The sequence below is a fragment of the Chiroxiphia lanceolata genome, chromosome 4 (genome assembly GCF_009829145.1).
Source record: "Chiroxiphia lanceolata isolate bChiLan1 chromosome 4, bChiLan1.pri, whole genome shotgun sequence".
Classification (NCBI taxonomy): Eukaryota; Metazoa; Chordata; class Aves; order Passeriformes; family Pipridae; genus Chiroxiphia; species Chiroxiphia lanceolata.
Window position 1 is genome coordinate 25,386,983 of NC_045640.1, and position 22,677 is coordinate 25,409,659.

At 33.7% G+C, this 22,677-nt stretch overlaps 1 protein-coding gene across 1 annotated transcript in view; it reads left to right on the forward strand.

Moving 5' to 3' along the window:
• SLC30A9 (solute carrier family 30 member 9) overlaps nt 1-22,677 on the forward strand; it is a 36,691-nt gene extending 14,014 nt beyond the window's left edge. Inside the window, exons 9-18 of the mRNA XM_032686342.1 lie at nt 1,648-1,750; nt 3,609-3,664; nt 5,048-5,183; nt 5,575-5,614; nt 6,062-6,133; nt 6,563-6,670; nt 8,293-8,458; nt 12,779-12,908; nt 15,486-15,599; nt 16,349-22,677. Of these exons, the coding sequence (XP_032542233.1) occupies nt 1,648-1,750; nt 3,609-3,664; nt 5,048-5,183; nt 5,575-5,614; nt 6,062-6,133; nt 6,563-6,670; nt 8,293-8,458; nt 12,779-12,908; nt 15,486-15,599; nt 16,349-16,393 (970 nt within the window). The 3' untranslated portion in view covers nt 16,394-22,677. The remainder of the gene's footprint in view (nt 1-1,647; nt 1,751-3,608; nt 3,665-5,047; nt 5,184-5,574; nt 5,615-6,061; nt 6,134-6,562; nt 6,671-8,292; nt 8,459-12,778; nt 12,909-15,485; nt 15,600-16,348) is intronic.

Here is a 22,677-nt window from a genome sequence, read left to right on the forward strand (position 1 = left end):
TTTTTTTTTTTTTTAAATTCTGACATTGATTTTTTTACTGTTGTTTCTTCAAAAGTCTAAATATTTTATGTACCTAGACAGAGATGGTTAATCACACCAGGTCCGTCTAGGTCAGTATCTTATACTGCGAGATAGAGTATAAAAAATGGGCAGTCACATGATGGCACAATTCCCTGTATATATATTTCTCAATTCTCTGTATTTCATGTACCACATATTCATCTTGGAGTTATGAGATGGTTATCTTTGAAACCAATTTGGAATGATAGATCTGCAAATGCAAGTATTAATGCCCTTTAATTTTTTCAAGTTTACAGTTCTGTCAGGTTAGGTTTATTTGAATTTGTTACAATTATAATTGAAATTGCGAAGTTGGGAAACTTGATTTGTATAATTGATTTTGATGTACTTTTGCATTTGTGTATTTCTTTTCAAAGAAATGCTGATTTTGTTTATGTATCAGTATATTTTAAAGTTACCAACTAAATTTAGACTTTATGCTAAAATTGACAGATCTTCTGACAGGAAGGAAGATATGTACTGTTTCAACAATCCTCCCCTCATTTTGCTGGTGAATGTCTGCCTCCTAAGTGGACTTTGTTTATAACTTACAGTTATTAACAGTTGTATAGAATTTTACCCAATGAATCATGGGGGTTTGGTGGTTTTTTTTGTTTTAGTATTTCTTGGCACAATGTCCAAAACTTTACAATAAATCTTTCAGCCTTTAGTAGATTTGGTTTGTGTTCTGTTCAGTTTCCTACTTTCAGGTCCATGCAGATAGAAATGAGGTAGCTAAATCAGTCAGTTCAGTGCAGCACAATAGAGAAAATTCTTTCTAAATTGGTGGTCACTGGTGTAAAAGATAACTTCATTTCAAACTTATTCAGAGTAGTTTAGCTGCCTTCTCAGACTCTGCTGGGTTTGAATTATTTTTTTCTCTGCTGTGGTATTTCTTCAGCAGAATTTAGGCTTTCATAGGGCTTATTATTTTCAAATACAGTGCTGAATTTGTTTTTTAAAGCAATATATACTTTACTTGTAGTAAAAAAAAAAGACTTTTTTCCACCCCAAACTGACTTTTTTCTATTGTGTTATTCATGTGAGTATCTAGTCAAACATGGAACACCAAATAGCCTTAATGGCTCTGTAGACCCACTATGTTTTTTGTAATTATTTCCTGTGTAGCATTCTTCATCTTTCTGTCCTATCACCAACATGCTTGACATCATTAACAGATTGATTTTGCTGGGCCCAACATTTGAAAACCCTAGTGTGGCTAAGGTTCAAATAAGAATTAGATTTCTAGGATATAAAATTCCCTCACAACTTTGGAATTTGTAGGGGTAAAATAAAATCCCAGCTGAGTGCCTGTTGTGTCATCTCAACAGGTGTGAGCTGCACAACTGAAATGTACCTTCAGATAAATTCAACACCTTATCACGTTTAGCTGAAAGGGTGTTTTTAACAGTAACCATGCAGAAAATCTGTATGCTTTGTCTATCTGTACAGGTCTCTAATGATAAAACTGATACTTGGTTTTACCACTTTCTGGCAGGTAATGCATATAGCATTTGTGGTTTTGTTGAAAATATTGAACACCAAATATTCTGTTGTTCTTTAGCTTTTTTTCTTCTTTTTTTTCAGAAATGGGTTGAATTTTTTCTTTAAGTTACTTGCTTGGGTTTACACGGGTTCTGCAAGTATGTTTTCAGAAGCCATACATTCTTTAGCAGACACATGTAACCAGGTGAGTGTTTTTTCCCATTCTGCTAGAGTTAGTACTTGTAATAACTTTCAGGAATAAAGAAAGATAGTAGCTGTATTGCACTTGAATAAAAAATTAAAATTGGATGGTTTTTAATTTGCATTAATGTAAAAACGAGACAAGTCAGAATGTGGATTTTGAAGTTTTTTTAGAAATATGTTGAAAGAGGAGTTGCAGTAAGCAGAACTATACTCAGCTGCTTCATGGCTCATGAATGGGACGTGAAACTAAGATGATGTACAAAGTGTCTCTTTCTTATTTTGGTTAATATTTTGATTAAATGTTAATTTGAAATACTTGTGTCAGTTATTATAATACAATGATAAACTTGTTGCTTAGTCATCTCTTGGTAGAATAATGAGAATTTGAGCATCTTGGTTTCTTTTTCTGTTCCTTGATTACCTTATCAGCCTCTCACAGCACAAGTAGCCACATATTTGGCACATTTACTTTGATAAGTGGTGTGGCAGGCTCAGAATTAGTGCAGAGATAAAATGAATGTTTTTTCCACTGTTTTCTATGATATACTTGAAGCATGTGTTGTGAGACCTTGAAATTTTCCCTTCTCCCATTGTGGTAAGAATCTATCTTGTTGCAGTGTGTGATATAGCGAGGCTTTGGAAACAAAAAAACCCAACCCTTAAAGATGAGTGACTGAAACCCTCCTGCAGCTCAAGCAAGAGGCTCCTTGGGTAACTTGTGACTACTAAAATGCAAGTCTTGTGCTCCTCCAAATTTGAGGAGTATATGGGACCTTAGAGCAGACTGAATATCTTGAAAAGCATATTAGAATAGTTTCAGCAACCTTTTTGCTTGAGTTGGACCTACTATGCTTCTCTATCCAGAAAGACTGAGTTGAGGACTCACATTTGGTTTGTTGTTTTTACACAACCTTTCAGCTGTTCAGATGTAAAGTGAAGATGGGGTGCTACTAACTCAACTGATAGTACTTAAATTTATGGGGAGACCAGCCTTGAAGTGGCCAAGTGTGTCAATTTATAGGTGAACCAAGCTTGACAGTGGTATTATATACGCTGAAGGGATGTTCCACTGAAATGTGGTTTGGTTTTGGTTTTTTTGTTTTTTTTTCCCCCAAATATTTGAGTATATGGTTTTGGGAAAAACACAGGAGACACCTTGCTTCCTCAAAGCACCTTGCTGCTGCTACTTAAAGTGTCTAAGTTTTAATACTTGTTATTATGTTTCAGTAATTCTTAGTCCTGAAACAAAACACATGCTTTGCAAAATCGAGGTATAGATTTATAACTTACTGCATCAGTAGCTTAATACATGCCTAATTAAATATATTGCAGATAGGGAATTTAGGTAGCAAGATTTTTTTTGTCTTCCTTAAAAATAGACTGCAAAAAGCTGCCGTGTAAAGTAGATGCTTTAAATGTAGTCATGTCATCACCATGCTACACCACAATCTCAATATAATTTCTCTTCAAGAGGGATTTATTTAAACAGCTTTGTTCCCTGAGAAACTTCATTCCTTCACATTGAAGCACAGCAACAACACTTTTGATTGCATCTAATGTTCACTTTTAGTTGCAATTCTAAAATTATAATTAACAGTAATTGTATATACACACACCATGTAATTGCATGTATATTATATATATTGGTATAACTAACAATTTCTTGGAGGTGGTAGATTTAGATGACAGATTTTGAGGATTATATTCCAGCTCTAGTAAAATATCAGTAACAAAACATATATGCAGATCAAGAAATTGCATTTGCTTTATCTCTGAAGTTCAGTTGATATAGAATGTTTCTAATTTATTTTCATGTTCAGGTTTTTTTAACAAAGTCTTTTTCCTTTTGTCCTAAATAGGCATTGCTAGCTTTGGGCATCAGTCAGTCTGCAAGGACACCTGACCCTAGTCATCCGTAAGCTTTTTGAGTAAATAAAGATTTTGTTAACTATATATAGGAGTAAGATCCATTCTTGTTTTTGCATCACTTTTTTCTTTTTAATCTGCTGTTTTGTGTCATTTCAGAAATTTTTTGTTTCTGATTTTACAGTAGATAAAATAAGAAAAAGGTTTTCTCCCATGCTGCAGGAGTTGTAGTTGTAGCTTCGGTGGCTTTGTGCATGTGTGGTTTGTTTTGTTTTTTGTGGTATGCTTTTGCTATTTTAATGTCAATTTTAATTGACGTTATTTCTCTTAGTTGTTCTGGGCTCTTCTACCTCTTGCAGTGAATAGATTCAATGTTCATGTGAATCACAGGATTTTTTAAAAAATAAAAAGTACTGTCCTCTTCCTTTTTTTAACAAGTGCTTTGCTGCAAGGCAATTACTTCTACCATAAGGAGATGTGTTTGACTTAAACTGCTCTTTGTTTTTATCTGAGTAATAGGGATATTACTTGATAAGTTCTTACATCTTCATGAAAATTATAAGCTATATTCTCCATGACATTTTCTTGGTGTTGACCTAGTTTACACTTCATATATTTGGACAAGTCATTCATCCTGTAAACCCTAGTTCAAAAATACATCTAATTTACAAAATTAGTTAAACTTTTTCTCATTAAGAGCATCATTAAAATTTGAAACATTTAAATCTTAAATTTCTCCACATATTCATTGTATCTCCTTCCTCTATCTCACTTCTTTCCCTTCTTTCTCAATATAGTCAATAGAACAAAATACTAGTTTCTTAAATGTGGCTAAAGAAGTGTACTGTTTGTAGTAGCAGTTAATACAGAAAAAAAAGAATAAAGGTACACTGCTTTAACTCTTCCCACTTTCTAGAACAGTGCTCTTAAAAACTGCAAGTGTTGAATGCCCATAGTTATCTACTACTGAAAGATGTATACAATTTATTTCCTTTAAATTAGCATTATAAATTATGTAGACCAGCCACCTACAAGGCTAGAGTTCTCGTTTAGAAGTAGCATTTCATTAGCATGTAAAACTGACATGAATATTGGTGGGGTTTAGGGCTTTTGTTTTGGTTTGTTTGTTTGTTTTGGTTTTTTTTACAGTTGTAAAATTCTCAATCTCTGCCCAAGACCCAATTCAACTATTTAAAAACGGTTTAGGAGAGTATCTATGCTTGATGTTCTTGCATGTATGAGATACCCTTTTTCAAGTGGCTTTTTTTTTTTTTCCCTCGAATTAGATTGGGATTTAGCAACTTTGTCTTAAATAGATGCCAAGTCATATGATGATAATTTAAGATGTGAAAATTAGTGGAAAAACTCTGGGGTATGTTTACAGAAATACAGAATCTTATATTCCTTACTCCCTTCCTTTGTTTTCATCTAGGTATGGTTTCACAAACATGCGCTACATTGCCTCCCTAATTAGTGGAGTAGGCATTTTCATGATGGGTGCAGGACTTTCTTGGTATCATGGGATCATAGGTTTACTCCACCCTCATCCTGTAGAATCTCTTCTCTGGGTAAGCTAATCTTGTTTGGTATTGTATTTAATAAGTGACTTAATAAAAAATAATAGCATAGTCTGAAATTCTCTTTCTGAGTACATTTGAATCCCAACACAATTAACTCAAACCACTGTTAATGAGAATATGTTTTAAGAAAAAAAATCTTGTTAAACTACAGCTGATCTTGCAGCAAAAATGTTCTTTAAACCCTGCATCTTCCTTCATATCTCCCAAGAGGTCCTCCTTTCCTATTGCAATATATTGCATAATGCAAATATTGTTGGTTTCCTTCTGTTTAGGGACAATTACATGGCACAGAGGTTCTGGAATGCTGTGTTTAGATAGTCTGTGATGAAGAGATCTGTACAAATATGCATATAACATAATAATTTTTTTTTCCATACAGGCATACTGCATTTTAGCAGGGTCATTGGTATCTGAAGGAGGTATGGAGTTTCAAGAAATATTTCTATTTACATATTTGTAATTTCTTAAGATTACTGTATGAGTAATTACAGTAATAATTGATCCTTGCTTACACAGTGAAGTTTTGAACTCTGTTGCAAATAGTTATAATCAAACAAAAAAAAGTGGGAAAGCATTTTTTTTTTCCTTAAGTGTCTATATAATAATAAGTCAAAGAACACATCATTTGGAAAGTACACATGGAGTGCCGTTTTGGTATTAAACTATCAGAGAATGTAACTGTTCTGATGTGTATGGAGACACATAGAAAAGATAGTAACTATGCTTTGTTGTTATTCAAAGTTATCAATAATCAGAGCTTCCTTTGATGATCTGTTGCTATGATATAAAGAGAAGTTCCTCTTCAAAATGGAAACAAGTCTTTTTGCCTCTAACCATTTTCAGCAACAACTTTGGTATTGTTTCAGCTACTCTTCTTGTTGCTATAAATGAAATTCGCAGGAGCGCTCGTGCCAAGGGCCTGTCATTTTATCAATATGGTATGTGTCATTATAGCAGTAAGGTATGTGGTTACTTTAAAACAGAATCTGTTCACTAGTGTAATGATAGAAACAATTTTCTCTATTTTCCCTTTCCCCTTGCTTTATTGATCTGTTTTCTATTCTAGTAGCAAATAACATTTCACAGATTAGGTGAAAACTTGTTGTTTTAAGTACTGCTACTTAAATAGTTGGCTGAAGTGCTTGTATTTTTCAAGATAAATACCCCTTTTAACTTTTCAAGTGTTTTTGAGAAGCTTCGATAATTTGGCTTGTTCTGTGTATTTATAAATGCTTTCAGAAGTGTGTGCATTTGCAAACATTCAGTTTACACCTATAGTTATGGAAATTTTTTTTAAGTTGCTGTTGTTAGTCTAGTTTAAAGCTAAGCTTTCCAAAGCAATTAACTTTTTTTTATTGTATGTGCAGTTGTGCAGAGTCGTGATCCTAGTACAAATGTGGTGTTACTGGAGGATGCTGCAGCAGTTTTGAGCGTGGCTGTAGCTGCTACCTGTATGGGTCTGACTTCTTTAACAGGTAAAATTCTGCACAGAGGCGAAGCAGGATGTGGATTTACTCCTGTGTGTGACAGCAACACAGTGCATTTAGTTTCCATAGATGTCTCTGCTCTTTTTTTTAATGCTTGTACTCTGTAAGCAGATGGGTCTAACTTCCTTTTGAGCTGTTTTGGCGTACAAATGAAGTTATGTTTTACTAAAAGAATATTTATTGCAGTCAGTTATCACATTGTGCCATGTTGGGATTACATAATTTGGGCTTCCTTAGTAAGTGGTGTACAGCTGCCGAAGGAAGCAGTTCTTTCCTTCCTTTTGATACATAGTGGCACTAGTGTCATCTTCAGTAACAATAGCTGCTCCTGAGCAGTGTGGTCAAACCTAACTCATGCAGGTAGGATGGTCTGCATGGCAAGTGTTTCAAAGTATGTCTTTGCTGCACAGTGAAGTTTTCTAAAGAGGGGTGATGATTTATCCCTTTTGAAGTATTGTCTTTTTAAAACAATAAAGATTGTAATTTTGTTTATTTGTGGCTTCTAATGAGTTAATTGCAAGTTTTATTTTTTGTATAAAAGTAATTTTTTTCTTTCATCTCTAGCTTCCTTCATGAACTTAAAAATACAGTACTATTTCTACAAATCTGAATAGGAATGAATAAGTGAAACTTATTATATAAGTACTGTATTTCAGAAATGTTTAATACTTGCAAATTTTTGAGTTGCTGATAAAAGAACACTGACTTTTTTTCTATTACCTATGTTTAGGTGTATATAACTTTGTGTATAAATTTACCTTTATTATATACCTTTATTATATACCTTTATTATATACCTTTATTATATACCTTTATTATATACCTTTATTATATACCTTTATTATATACCTTTATTATATACCTTTATTATATACCTTTATTATATACCTTTATTATATACCTTTATTATATACCTTTATTATATACCTTTATTATATACCTTTATTATATACCTTTATTATATACCTTTATTATATACCTTTATTATATACCTTTATTATATACCTTTATTATATACCTTTATTATATACCTTTATTATATACCTTTATTATATACCTTTATTATATACCTTTATTATATACCTTTATTATATACCTTTATTATATACCTTTATTATATACCTTTATTATATACCTTTATTATATACCTTTATTATATACCTTTATTATATACCTTTATTATATACCTTTATTATATACCTTTATTATATACCTTTATTATATACCTTTATTATATACCTTTATTATATAGAAACCCATATAGCTGACAAGAGTTTACTTGTGTATTAGTCCTGCAGGAGACAGGAGTGGCCAAGGGACAGGAGGAACTTAAGACTTTATCTTAAGATAGCCAGTTTTCTTTCAGCTTCATCTTGTTCCTCCATGTAGGAAAGAATTGCCACTCAATTAAAAAAAACTCCTCAAAAAATGGAGCAACCAACCAACAACCCCCCCCCCAAAAAATAAACACGAACCAGAAAGAAAATCAACCAAAAAGCAAAACCCCAAAAAAATCTCTCAAAACTATGTACTCTTTTCAGTGTGAAATTGAAATTCTCTGCTATGTTTTAGAAAAGCTCTGTGAAACTAATTTGACATATCTTGTTTAGGAAACCCATATTATGACAGTGTGGGGTCTCTAGGTGTTGGAACTTTGTTAGGAACCGTCTCAGCATTTCTAATCTACACTAACACTGAAGCCCTGCTGGGACGATCCATTGAACCTGAACAACTGCAGCGACTCACTGAGTTACTGGAAAGTGATCCTGTAGTAAGGTAAGAATCTTTACAGCTCAATCTCAAAAAGCAGGAAAATAGCATTTGGAAAAAATAGTTCAAGCACTTTAAATGAGAGAAATATGGTGAGATTATTTTTAGTGTGGATTCTTCTGTACTGAGATTTTAGAATCTTTATTATAGCTAACTTCTATTTCTGTGCTAAAACTTTCAGTAAGTGAATAGTTGTACCTCTTGGATGTTCCACAGCTGAAATAAGATTGCAGATATGTTCTAACAGCTACAGTAGTTGCAGGAATTGACAATGACTAGTGAGAAAGCCATCGCAAACTTAAAACGCTTTTTGAATGCATGAAATGCAAGCACTTAAATTATACTGTTCTGTTACTTTTATAGTTTATTAGCACTGAAATATTTAAATTCTGTTAGTTAATATTCAGTGTCTGGAATTCTGTAGCAATAGACAAGAAGTGTTGCAGTAGTATTATGATGTAATAGATTCTGCATTTTAGATGCTGATAAGATTAACTCAGTGCTAATTTTCTTTGCAAGTCTGCAATTTGTAGTAAACTTACAGGTCATTGTAATTCTGAAATCTTGCTTAAATGCTTTTCAAGGAGCTATTTTACCCTTAACCCTACTAACCTTGATTTAGAAGCAAACCCCTTTTTGTTATCTTTTTCGTCTTTATTCAGGAATGTATTACTGTGTAAATCAGCTGAAATATTTTAGTGCTTTTTTTATTTGTAGTCGTTTCTGACCTGTGGAGGAAAAAACCCTAAGCCCGTTACTTAATACCAGAATACTTGAAAGAAACTAAGTGCTGCATCATCTCAGTTGCAAGCAAGAGGTCTGGACAGCACGCCCTTCATTCCAGAAACTAAACAAGATTCCTATTTGGAATAGAATTGTGTTAGAATTTTCACATCAGTAACTAAATTATTCTAAAGTATTCGTGGTCACCCTGAATTAGTCTGAATGGCGAAGCATGTGTCAGCGGTGCTGTGTTAGAGTAGGTGAGTTCACATGATTATTCATACGTGGTTTCTCTAGTTCTTTTTTCCAAAGTGAGCAGATGGCTTTTGCTTGTCTCAGGCTGAAATAATAAAATTGCTTCTAGGCCAAGCACCATTTTATATTGTATTCCATTTTGTAGCTGGCTCTAACTTTTCAACAGAGCAGACCTAGTTCGTGTCCTTCTTGCTTTAGACTTTTTTTTTAAAACAAGTACCTGAATTTTAAAAAAGCATGAATAATAAAAGAAGTGAAGACTTCATAAGAAACTGCATGTTTTTTTCCTGAGGTTAGAAGCTGAAACATGTTTATGTACTTCTCACACCTTCTGTGTGCACTTTTTCTTCGGTTATCTCTTTCTTAGATCCATTATATTATGAGCTTTGATTTTTTTAGAAAAAGGTTCTTCACCCAGGAGGTAGTTGGGTACTGGAACAGGGTCACCAGGGAAGTGGTCACAGCACCAAGCCTGCCAGCATTCCAGAAGCGTTTGGACAACACTGTCAGGCACATGATGTGATTCTTGGGGATGGTCCTGTGCAGGGCCAGGAGTTGGACTCAATGATCCTTGTGGGTCCCTTCCAACTTGGTATATTCTGTGCTTCTGTAGACCATGTCCCAGAGCTCATATGGAAGCTGCACAATTGCCCCTTTCTCTGTGCCATTTGTCACGTGTGTTTCCAATCCCTTAAAAGAAATTGGTTTGTATTATGTTTCATCTATCAGTTTGTTGGACTTCATAATTTCTCCTTTAGGCTTGTGGCTCGCTATTTCTCCTTTCTTTTCATTTTTCTGGGTAATATCTAGTTGTATCCCATATTTAACTCATGATCCAGAATGGACTTTCAGAGTTGCTCTCAGCTGGAAAATGATTTGATTTTATTTTTGATATAAAAACATTCCATTCTTAACTCTCATTGACACCTTTGGTGCCTAAATCTTTCTTGTATTCAACTTAACTGAGCTGTGGGAGATTAGCTTTTCAGAACTGTGAAATAAAATATGTGATGTTGTGTAGACTGTCCTGATTCTGTTTTTATGCATTGTAATCATAGATTCCTAGGCATAAACTATTCCTAGGTGATGGTTTAATCTTTAATTTTACTTCATTGTAACAGCTATTGCGTAGGTGTGCTACAGTTGTGGTGGAAAATCTGTCATTCTGTTTTGGAGGAAAAAAAAATTACAACTGATTGCTCAAACCTGTAACTTGATGTTCTCTGACAAATTTTTCTTTAATGTAAAACTTGCTTTTTTCCCTAGTTGAAGTTGATAGTGTCTACTAACTATCCAGTAGCTTCCATAAGGAAGTTTCTAGCTTAAGTTTTAGCATACACATTTGCATTTTTGAATGATTAGTGATTTTTCTCCTCTTGACTCAGTCTTATCTTTCCTGGACAGATTATGTGCAGTAAGGTAGATTTTTTTTCCTTCACATTTGCAGAATGTGCATCATTTCACTGAATTTTATCAGGTTACTGATTAATGAGAATCTCAAATATCACTTGGTATCTTCTTGCTTGTGGTCTGATAGGCACTTGATATGTCTTCAATGTTTTTGAATCACATGGCTTCAAATTCTCTTCAGTTAACCACATCTGTTATCTTAAATACCCTCTTTGTGACCAGGTAGTTTGCTGCCAGCCAGATTACTCCAGTAAATACTGTTTTGATTTGGTACCTTCCCACAGAATAGCTGTGTAAATTTGAATGGAGCTGGAAAGTCTTTATTGCTACAAGTAAGGTGATAGTTTTTTTAATCTGTTTAAATATTTACTAAGATCTATTTCTTGGTATCTCTATATTTAGTTCATGCTCTATTTCTTTTTTTAATGTGCTTACCTCTCCTCTACCCTGAGTATTACAAGAAGTATTCCATAAAAATTTCCTGTGATTGTTCATCTTAAAATTTCCGTCTCCTGTTCTTTTTTGGCTGTTCATTCTAGCAGGCTCCTTTCAAGATAACATGCCTTCTGCTTTCTTCCAGCACCTACTGTGAAGTTAGTTCTGATTTATAAACATTCAGATGAAAAGAAACATTTCCAGTTGGGAAGAGCAAATTTGCTTAAGGCAAAGGGCATGCTAAAATGTAAAGATTCTGTGAAATTGCACAACTTAGCAAAATGAACGAGGAGTAAGTTTGGTACTTTGAAGTGAGCTGTGTTGCTGAATCTAAGTTTTATGTTAGAATTAAAAATTGTCAAGAATGCATTTTTTTGTTAATAAAACTAAAATCTTTGGAATATTTTATACTTGTTTTGCTTTGGGAATGTTAGAGGCAAGAATTTAAAAAATTTGAAACTTTATATCCCTTATTTTAGTCTCCACTTGTTTTTTTTTTTCTGGCCTGGGTGGAAAAATGTGGAAACTTACTCTGTAGTGGCAATTTTAAATTCTCTTGGCTTTAAAGATAAACTGAATTTTTGTCAACCTCATTAGAAAAAAATTGAGTATTTTATTTCATATTTATTTTGTTGTTGAAATGCATTACAATGTGTCTTGGTCTTGAGTTTGCTTCTTATCCCTGAAAATTAGAGGAGTTTTTGTTTGCTACCTGTATTCACACATCACTGAGTTTATCTAACAAACTGGAACAAAACTGTGCTATAGAAAAAAAGAATTTTTCAAAGAACCAAAATGTAAACATATTACAGCTTTCATATTCTAGTATTGATTAGAAACCTTTAGATAAATATACAATTTCAGCATTTACACACAGCTGTATTTTGGTAAGTCATGATCAACTGTTCAATATGATTAAAAATGAGTTCCAAACAAAATATCCATAGCTTTTTCTTATATCAGATGTACCTGAAAACTGTTCAGAAGTTGATGCCTTTACCAAGTGTAGGAAAGCGTACTTCTATAATTTCAATGTTTCCTTTCAGTAGATAACAATACATTATTGTTTTTTACCTCAGAATTGAGGGTACTTAAAGATGGTTTCATAGTGTCATGTATACACATAAAAACTAATGTACAGTAGCAAATAAGGTGAACTTAAACTTTTAACATGGAATAGGGAAGTTCTCACATTTTTAATTTTTGTTTGTTTTAAATATACTGTTAATCTAGTTCTAAATCTGTGATGATTCTTGTAGTCTGTCTTTTATTGCAGTGAGCCATTTATAGATGTGTTGGTGTTGCAGAAACCTGTGGAAATGATATAACCAGTTAAATATAAATCACTATTTAATGGTGGTAAAATGAGGATATTTTTTTAAAGACAGTGACCTTTTAAAAGGATCACTTTTCTATGACAATATTGTTAACATTAGAAGTCAAACTACCTAGTGGTTTGATTTATGTTATTTTACATTTTCTTTAAAAATTTGTATGTTTCAGAGCAATTCATGATGTTAAAGCCACAGACATGGGAATGAGCAAAGTGAGATTCAAGGCAGAAGTAGACTTTGATGGACGTGTTGTTACTCGGTCTTACCTGGAAAAACAGGACATTGAACAGCTGCTACAAGTATGTTTAAAAAATGGGTTTGTAACCCTAGTATTTGATACGTTCCAATTTCAAGTATGTCTAAACCCAAGATTTGCAAGTAGGTGAGAGATATTTCACTTCTTCGTTTTGAGGGGTTGCAGATATTCTTACTTTGTGTTAGTGTTTTAAATGTCTGTACATGAAATTGTATAATGTGCTGCTGAAACAGAACCACTTTTGGGCTGAGCAGGGCCTGGGTAGGAGGGCAGATTTTTTTAATTTATTTTTTGTTAGAAAATACAGACTTGTAAAAAAAAATTTTTGAGAATATAATTATTCCAATAAATTTTTTATTGAATTACAAGTTCTACAGTTAAACCTAGAAGCCTGTCACTTGCAAATAAACACTTTTGTTGGCAGAACCGTTTGCATTGGCTGTTGATGATGCAGTGTTAGGCTTTACAGGTCTGGCCATTCAGACTTGGCTTGAATATGTGGATGCAATATGCTTGCATCACATTTTGGCAATGTTTAACAATTAAACATCTTTAAGTGTCGCTGTGATTTTAATGTAGTTCAGAGTAGCTTTTCTTATTCCCTCTTTTCAATATAGAAATGCAAAACTGCTCTCAGCTGGATTCTGTATGGCAAGCTATGAAGTATGAAGCAAATAATAATTTATCTAAATTAAAAGGAGTTTTAAGTGAGCAAAATGTTTTGCTTGCTTACCAGTTTTCACTGATACCTTCCGTATATACATTTGCTTGTGAACCTACAAGATTTATTTCTTTGCTGCCCTTTCAAAATTAAATGTGGATGTCAGATGTCTGCGTTTTATGTCTGTCTGTTAAACACAACTTAGAAGTTATTTGAGTTTACCTTTAAATTTTACATTGCAATTTTTAAACCATTAGTCAATATACCAGTTTTTAAAAAACGTTAATGTCAAAATAAGAAAGTATGTATGTATATATAGTGCAATAACTGATCTGTTCATATATTGGATTTCAATTTAATACATTTTTGAGAGGAAGAGCTTTGTACCACTGAGGCACTGCAGGTTTGCTTGGTTGCCAGTTTGCTTGCCAGCTGCTTTGCTATTGCCATTGTTTAGTAAGCTAGTCTTCTTTTCAAAGGCTTTGTTAGCTTTTGTTCTTTACCTGCTATTCCTTTTGGTGATTGCATACAACCTTCATTAGTTCTTCCAATACTTCTAGTTTGTTGCGAAAGATGTTGTTGATTGTTTCTAGTTTGGCAACTGTTTCTTACACAGGTCATTGTTATTTCATGTAGTAACCTTGTGTCAGCTATAAACCATTGTTGAAGGATAGCCACTTTCAGTAGGACTCAGCCATCCAAAGTCAAAGGCAGACATTGTGCTTGCCTTTTGATCTGTACATTTTCAAATAACTAGCTCATTCAACTAGTATTGCTGTAGACATTACTCTTTCTACAGTTGTGAAATATTTGTTGAAATGCTGTCATTCAGATTATCCTGTTTCTTTTTCTTGTTAGACTTGATGTGATCCTAGTCGTGGGTTGTTGTGGTTGAGATCTTTTAAACTTGCTTAATTACATTACTCTTCACTTTTAGAGCAGTGGGGAGGGGAAAAAATTGGTGTTGTGTTGTAATTGTATACACAAGAAGAATTAACTATTTAGTAGCTACTGTATCTGTTTGCAATAACATATTTATCCTGAACATACTGCAGCTGTATTGCCTGAACTATGGCTGAGATATTACAGGGTAGATGGCTTCTGTAAATTAAATATAAGAAAAAATTTCTTTACTGTGAGGGTGTGAGACAGTGGATCAGCCTGCCCAGAGGAGTTGCGAATGCCTCATCTCTCTAAGTGTTTAAGGCCAGATTGAATGGGGCCCTGAGCAACTGGTGTAGTGGAAGGTGTTCTTGCCCATGGCAGCAGGGGTGCAACTGGGTGATCTTTGAGGTTCTTCCAACCCAAACTGTTGTATGATTCTAAGGCAATATGTAACACCTGCTTTGATGTTGCTGATTTCTATGGTTTTTTGGAGGGTGGGGTATAACTGCCTTCCTTCATTCCTTCAGTTGCATATGCTGTGGGTCTCCTAGTCTTAGTTCCTGTCAACTATCTTCAAGTTTTTGATACTGTGGAGGAGCTGTATTTGCAGCAGCATTTGTAGTAATCCTTTTGGATTTTCAGATGAGTTGATTATGTGATGCCCAGAACAGACAGTGTAATGGAATAGCAAGAATGTATGAAAATGCGGAAAGAATACACAGGGGTACCACGCTCTGCCTTGCTGTGAGCAATGAATACCACAGAAACTTCTAGAAAATGAATTAAATTCTCTAAACTTACTTGGAAAGCTAAGGAGGAAATCAATTTAAGATAGAAGAAGGTTTTATATCAAAAGCAGGTGTAATGGTAGAACCAGATGTTTCCATTGAATAGATGCTGTGTCTTTGAGACATAAGAACAGATGATGTTGTGGAAGGAAATAGCAAAAGCTGAAGTGTTTTGTTTAGGTGTTTGGTTTTTTTTCCCCTCTTGAAATATGTCAAGACCCTGTGGAGTGTTATTCCTTTATTTTCTTTCCGTCATCTCAATCTCTTAAATTTAATTTCTTCCTAGGAAATTCAGCAAGTGAAAACCCTTGAAGAATTAGAAGCCTTCATGCTTAAGCATGGTGACAATATCATTGACACACTAGGAGCTGAAGTAGACAGACTTGAAAAGGACCTGAAGGTAAATTTTAACTGGGTAATAGACTGTGCTTATTCTGTGATATATTTTAAACAGTATCACTGCATGTACTTTTTGGAATTTCATTTGTAAATATGGGAGAGGGAAGGGGTTGGTATTCCTATAGTATTATTAACTAAGTTCTGACCACCAGCAAACACTTACTTTGCCACTGATCCATTTGTTGTGTATTTTGTTCCATTTTATACCAATATAGAACAATATTTTCATTAAATAGACATGATTTTGTCTATATTATTGTATTCTCATAAAGTCAGATTATTTGTAGGCCGTTGCATTCTGTTTTGGCTGCATAAAAACAAATTTCAATTTTTTTTTAATATGGTGCTTAGCATTGTATCAAATATATCTGTGTGATGGGAATCTTTTGCTTTTGTTGAAGCAGTGCAGTGTTTACCTCTTTTACAAGCCTCTCAAATTCCTTATAATTTTTTTTCATCCTGTAATTTAAATATCCTTTGACTGATGCAACAAAGGATTGTTTCTGTTTTAATTGTACAGATATATTGTGGCTGTCAATCTTTCTGGCATGAATTCAGAACTACAATACTGACTGCCAGACAAATAGTCCTGCCATGACTGCCTTTTCTGGTCATGAGACACTACTTGAGAGCATGTCTGTCATTGCTTATTACATCTGATAAATATTCTAGTTTTAGTTTCTGTTCCTGCAGTTTTACAGTTTAAAAATCAAAATATTTTCAATATGTTTTTTTAAAATTTTATTTCAGCAACGAAATCCTGATGTTCGTCATGTGGATTTGGAGATACTATAGAGTTGAACAGAAGAAATCTTCAGGTTGCTACTCCTTTGGAAAGAAGTCGCGTAAAGGGCTGAACAGCTTCTGAAATTGCAGTGACCTCAGCACCATACCTCGCTTACTTATGCTGTAGGCTTCCTGGACTGTAAGCACTGCTTCTGTTTCTGGAAGAGTGCTAGACTTGCAGACAAAAATTTCCATGGCAAAATCAGTTTTCAAAAGCTACTTGAGTTAAATTCCACAGGAGAGTCTGTCTGAATATATTTACTGTGATTCAGAACTTAAGACTTGAGATTTAGTTAGGCAAATACAGCTGCCTGAAACTATATAACACACTCAGTTTTCCATTTGTGTCCCTTTGCAGTCAGTTTGCACTTCTTTAGTTTCTTTCAAGATATCATTAAAGGTTCTTGGGAGATATTAAGATTAGCTAGGAAGAGTTTGTTCCAGTGGAACCTGCCAACCTTAAACTATTTCAATTGTGCAATTGTTTCATAGTTTTTCTTTTCTATGAGATAAATTCTTCCAAACAGGCGCTGGCCTTCTCTCAAGTACCGTGACCTGGAAACCTGCTTTTTGCCACCATTACAATTACCAAGATTACCAACTGCACTTCAGAAAAATAAGATTTTTCACCTCAGTGGAACCAGCTGTATGGGTTTAGCCAGAGTATATTAAGCTACTGTGAAAAATTACTGTGTACGAATTTTGGTGCACTTCCTCTTTTTAGTTTTGTTCTTTTTTCCCCTGCTCTGACACTTGTTTTCTTATTTGTAATTATCTTCAGATGTAATGTGGGAGATATTTATGGTAGCGCGTATTAAAAGTTACCTAGCATTTTTGGCTTTTTATATTTTAATAGGCTCTATTGCCAGATATGGTCTTTTCTAGAAGGTGCGAGAGATGTAGTTGGAATACACAATAGTAAAAAATGAACTATTTATAATTAAACAAATGAATACATTGTATTCTTAATTTATTTATCTCTAGATATTATTTGTTATCTGAATTCAAAACCATTTTATTTTTAAAAGTTGACCGTACTTGTTTTGGAAAGTAAAGTAATTCTATCAGTGGTCCTCAACAATCCTGAGATAAGGTCTTAGTTTATAACTTTGAAATATAGATTTTAGCACTGTATATAATTGGCCTCAAGGCTTTCTGCAGTAGGTACCCAAGTTGTACCAGATTCTTCGAGACCCAGTCTTTATTAATAAGGCCATGAGTATTGAACACAAAGTTGAAATATAAGTGGAGTAACTGTATATAAGTAACACTGAGAAAATTTGTTTATGCACTTTAACATAAAATTTGCTCATGGGTGAAAGGTAGTAATAAGACCATCCTAGTAACTCAGTTGCTGAATAATGACTGACTTGCTGAAAGAAGAAATGTTGATATGAAACACAAGTCTTCAAAAATCAATTTAAAATTAAATTGTAAGCATTGCAGCAAATAATTTCGGAGACCAATATGTCCAGATTTGACTAAAAGCTTTTTAGAATTTTTTTTTCATACTAAGTATCACTTACCACTGAATTATGAGAATTTAAAATAGCATGCCTTTTTGGCAACTGCAAAGCATTTTGCATGCTGGTCATTTTAAGTAGAAAAACATTCCAGAGTTAAGTTACTCTTCAGTACCTTTGTCCATAATCCCTGTTCACTGGTGGCTTCTTTATAGTATAATACCTTACTATGGCTAATTCAAAATAAAGCTTGCTTTATCTGGTTTTCTCCTATTGTAGAACTAGTTAGTATATTTAAGCCTGATGATTTGAAATGCAGTTTAAAGGTAATTTGGAAGTCTCCTGTATCAAATATTAAGGCATATTTTAGCACCTTATAAATAATTTACCTTTCTTCTCACCCTGCCATGTAAAATTCATCTCATCTCAGTATGCACTCTGCTGGTATTAGTCTTATTCATGAAGAGCACTGGAATCTGGTAACGCATACCCTGTTTCCTTTTCCCTAGAATATTTATATAGATTTTGAATTTGAATAAACGTGTTAGTAAGCCAGTCATTCCAGAAATCTTAAAAACCTGCAGAGAAGTAAAACTGGGAAAATATTCTTCCTGTGGAGGTTAGTGAAGACAGCCAGTGTGATCGAAGTGGTTTGTGTGCTGGAGTTACTGATGAATGAGTAGTGCCAGTAAGCACTTTGCAGGGCAGAAGTTTCCCTGCGAGGTTAGTAAATGTTATCTCAATAGCAAAGGGTTCCCATATTGTTTTCAAGAAAAGGCATGAGTTTATATTCTTACAGGACATCTGCTCCAAGAACCTATAAAAATATTTTTTTTTTATTTATCAGAGATGTAATTCATCTGAATTCTGATCCTAATTTCCTTATTTGAATCAGAAGAATACTCATCCATGCACCTTTTGTTTGTATTCCAAGAGAGAATTCACTTCCTTGTTTCCCAGTTACATTATTAATTATAGCAACACAGTGTGTTAAATTTAAGAAGCCAGAACTTGAATGTTTTTAGGTATATTGCAGTCAAGCAGTTTGAGGACCCAGTTCCATTTTTAAAGTGCCCTGGATGGTGATGTAGCACAAAAGGGCATGCAGACTGGTTTTGGCAGTACCCTGTAAGTTTACATGTCATGCAGGATGGAAAATACTGATTCATGGAGCTTGTCAGGTTGGAAAGGAAAAGTAATTCCAAGCTGTTGCATTTTAATTTTTATGTTACAATTTGCAGATTGCTTTTAACACATTTGATATTTTTAATGCTTTTTTCGTTAACTGTGTTTATAGTAAAAAACTTGAGGTGATGTGGGTCCAGGACTTAGTTTACTTTTGTTTTAATGGGTTTTTTTTGGGAAAATTATTAGCAAATACATTTACATTATAGAATCCTCAAAATTAAAGAAAACTTACAAAGTGTGGAGGAGTGATTTTTTTCTTTATCACAAGTGCAATTGCATGATGATTCTTTTTGGTTGATTTTAAAGAAAAGGAGTAGGGATTTACCTACCAATGAAGTTATATTCTAGGATTTTTTCAATTAAAGTGTGGTGTTTTAAAATAATTTCTTTTTGTGGACTGGCCTTGCGGGTTCTGTTTTTTCAAATTGTGTTCAAAATAATACTACCCTCTCTGCTTTGTGGAAGATTGCTTACATGCTGTGCAGTGTCTCATAATTCTCTAAAACTTGCAATGTTTGAAAAAAATTGTCTTTGTGTTCCAATGTGAATGATCTTAATGTATTTTAAGTCCAGATTGGCTGGATGCTAATAATATGTTTTTCTGTAGAATTTTTTTTCTGTAAGAGATAAAATTTTGAAGTGATTATCTTTCTCCCAAGAATGAATTTCAAGTCTAAATTTCTCCTTTATACACTGGAATTCAGTATTTGAGGTGGTCTCCCTCTCCCCCTCCACTTTCTAAAGCATTTATTAAGGATATGGTAGCAGTAAATATTCCAGTGGAGTACTGTATTTCAGGGACTGTTTGCCGTTTTGTGTTCTGGTCTAGAATCTAGTGGGGATTTAGGGAACAGGAGAACATATTTTATAAGGACAAATTTGCATCCTTCACCTTCTGTGACTCAGTTTTGGACTGAAGGTTTTTAGGCTCTGTTCTTTTCCTTCCCTGAATTCCCACACAACTTGTATTGCTTTTTTAAAATGACTCTTACTTTGAGAGGAGCAAGCCATTATGAACATCTTATGTTTTTAACAGCAGGGCTAAATTCTACTCTTAGTGTCTGGATTTTGTAGTGTACTTCTTGTTCATTCATAGTTGACAATAATGATTGCTGTTTTAAAAGCTACAAACCATGTTAGCCAACCATGTTAGTTTTCTGATTAATGGTAGGTGCAGATTTTTTAGTTATGTCTGCAGACTCAGTTTTTATTGAGAGATTTTTACTGCCCCCTCTTTGATAAGGGAGAGTACGGGGAAGGTTTTTAGGCATTTTTTTTTTCTAGATTGTACACTAATTGCAGTTCTATGTTCTCTCTTTTATCATTTCAGCTGATTTTTCTGTAACAAAGAAAAAAAATACATTATAGAAGTACCTCTAATAATGATGAGTGCATCAAATACAGGCATCATGCAAGAGTTTTTAGGTCTTTATTGAAAATGTGGTAATTTTTGAAAAATCTCAATGAAGTAATCCTTTTTCTAAGGTTGATTTAGATGTTTTCCTTGTAGAAGAAACCACAGAAGCATATTGTTTAAGATTTCAAAGCAAAGTGTTTCCTCTTACAGTCATATGTTCTTAAGGCATTTTGTCTTGGTAGAACAATTGATGAGTATTGATTCTTGTACAAAACCTTCCCTTCTGCACATTCCTTAAGGCTTACAGAAGTGAATATAAAATGACAATGTTAATTTTTCTTCTAGCTTAAGTATTGTGCTGCTTCTGTTCTTATTGCTAGTGAAATAGGGGGTACCATTAACATCTTCCTTGCAGTTTACCTGTGTAATGTAAATGAGAAGTTGAGATGTACCAAAAAGATTTTTTTTTTTATAGAGGGATTGTGCAGCTTAAGTAATTTTTCCTTTCTTGTTAGTGACATACAAATAAGTAAGATCAAAAGTAGGCTAATCTTTATTACATTAAAAAAAAAGAAAGAATCCAAACTTTAAAGCACAATAGTCAGATTTTTGAAATGCATGTCCTTCGAGGAAAATAAAATGTGCCAGGAGCTCTAAGTGATTATGTGGACTATAGAAACTGCAGTCAGTCAGACTTTGCTGAAGCAAAAGAAAATAAACTAAAAGTATGTGGTAAAAAGAAAAGAATATAAGGAAGGAAAAAGACCTAAGATGTTGAGCACTTGGGAAAAGGAAAGGATGAACACAATCTAAAAAACTTGTCTGGAAATGAGAAATTATGATTGGAGAAGAAAGGAACAGTAAGAAATTAATATTTTATTAGAATGCATAAAATTAGGCAGTGTGACATTCTCTTTCTTTTAGCAATATTCCGGTGGTTGGATTATTGCTTCTTCTCACCCTCAGCAAAAACTCATCTTTTTTTTCCTGTACTGAAAATCTGTTAACTCTGTTTAACTGTGTCCTAATATGGTGTTCAGCCTTGTAGGTACAAATCTATTTGTCCTCTGAAAACTTAGTTTTACTGCTAAGGGTGATGGTGTAATCTCAGTCTGGAGCTTTGTTGGTGAGGTATGTGTTTGGTGAGTGGAGGGTGAGTAATGTTAATTGTGGAAATGGGAGCTGGAGTGAATTAAAGAGAAAATGAATCAATTCTTTTAGACAGAAAATGATTGAACCATACTGAACATGTTATGGAAAAAAGGTGTTCTGTTCTAATGTCTACAGAATTCTTGTAGTGGACTGTAATCATTGGTGAATACGTTAGTCCGTATTTTTCAAGTTGCTTAAATGTCTGTGGGTAAGCAAGATTTCTAATTAAATAACATTATGAAAAGAAGCTAAAAAATTTAAAATATAATGTGAAAATGATATATGTTTTTTAAATACTACAGACAAATACTATAGCAGATTATTATAGATAGGTGGAAAATATTCTATATTACATGAAGTACTTGTGGACATTTTTTTTTCTGTGTAAGTTAAAGCCAACAATCAAAATAAAGAGTCTTGGTTACTTTTTAAAAGTATTATACTGACAGTAAGCCCAGTCAAATTTTGTATAGCCAACATTCAAAGTGCTGTTATGGGAAGAAAGTGTCTGTTAAAATAGTGGAATACAGGTCCACACTCTAGCATAAGTTTGATTTTTGTAATCTAAATTTAGACTGTATTTAAAACTTTTGAGGTTGTGATCAGCTGCTTCAAATCTGAAGTCAGAAGAAAAGCACTGCAATGATGCATATATGATGTAATATAAAGAGGATTTTGTAAGTTTCTCTTCAAATTAAATATGCTGAAGGACTAAGTGAGAAGCATTTGAAAAATGCCTAAAGCATTTGGAAAGCATTTTGGCTATTGCCAAAACTATATTAAATTTGAAACTGAACAGTGAGGATTGTCACTGGTGGTAGAACTTTCTAAAGGCAATGTCAAAGTTGAAATCTATTTTTCCATGCAGCCTTTTAATCAAATTCACCACTCTCCCTCATGTCCCCCCCCACCCCCCACCCCCCAGTTGCCCTTCTTGCTTTTTGGTGTATTGGCTTTTTCATTCTGTGTCTTGGTTACTCCATATTAGTATGGGGAAGTCATTTTGATTTGTGAGGTGTAGACATTTAAATACTTATCTGCATATGTTCTTTGTTTTGTAATTACACTTGAATTCGATACATTCTGTATCATGTCTGGAACTTGTAATTACTCAGTAAAATGTTACATAGCCA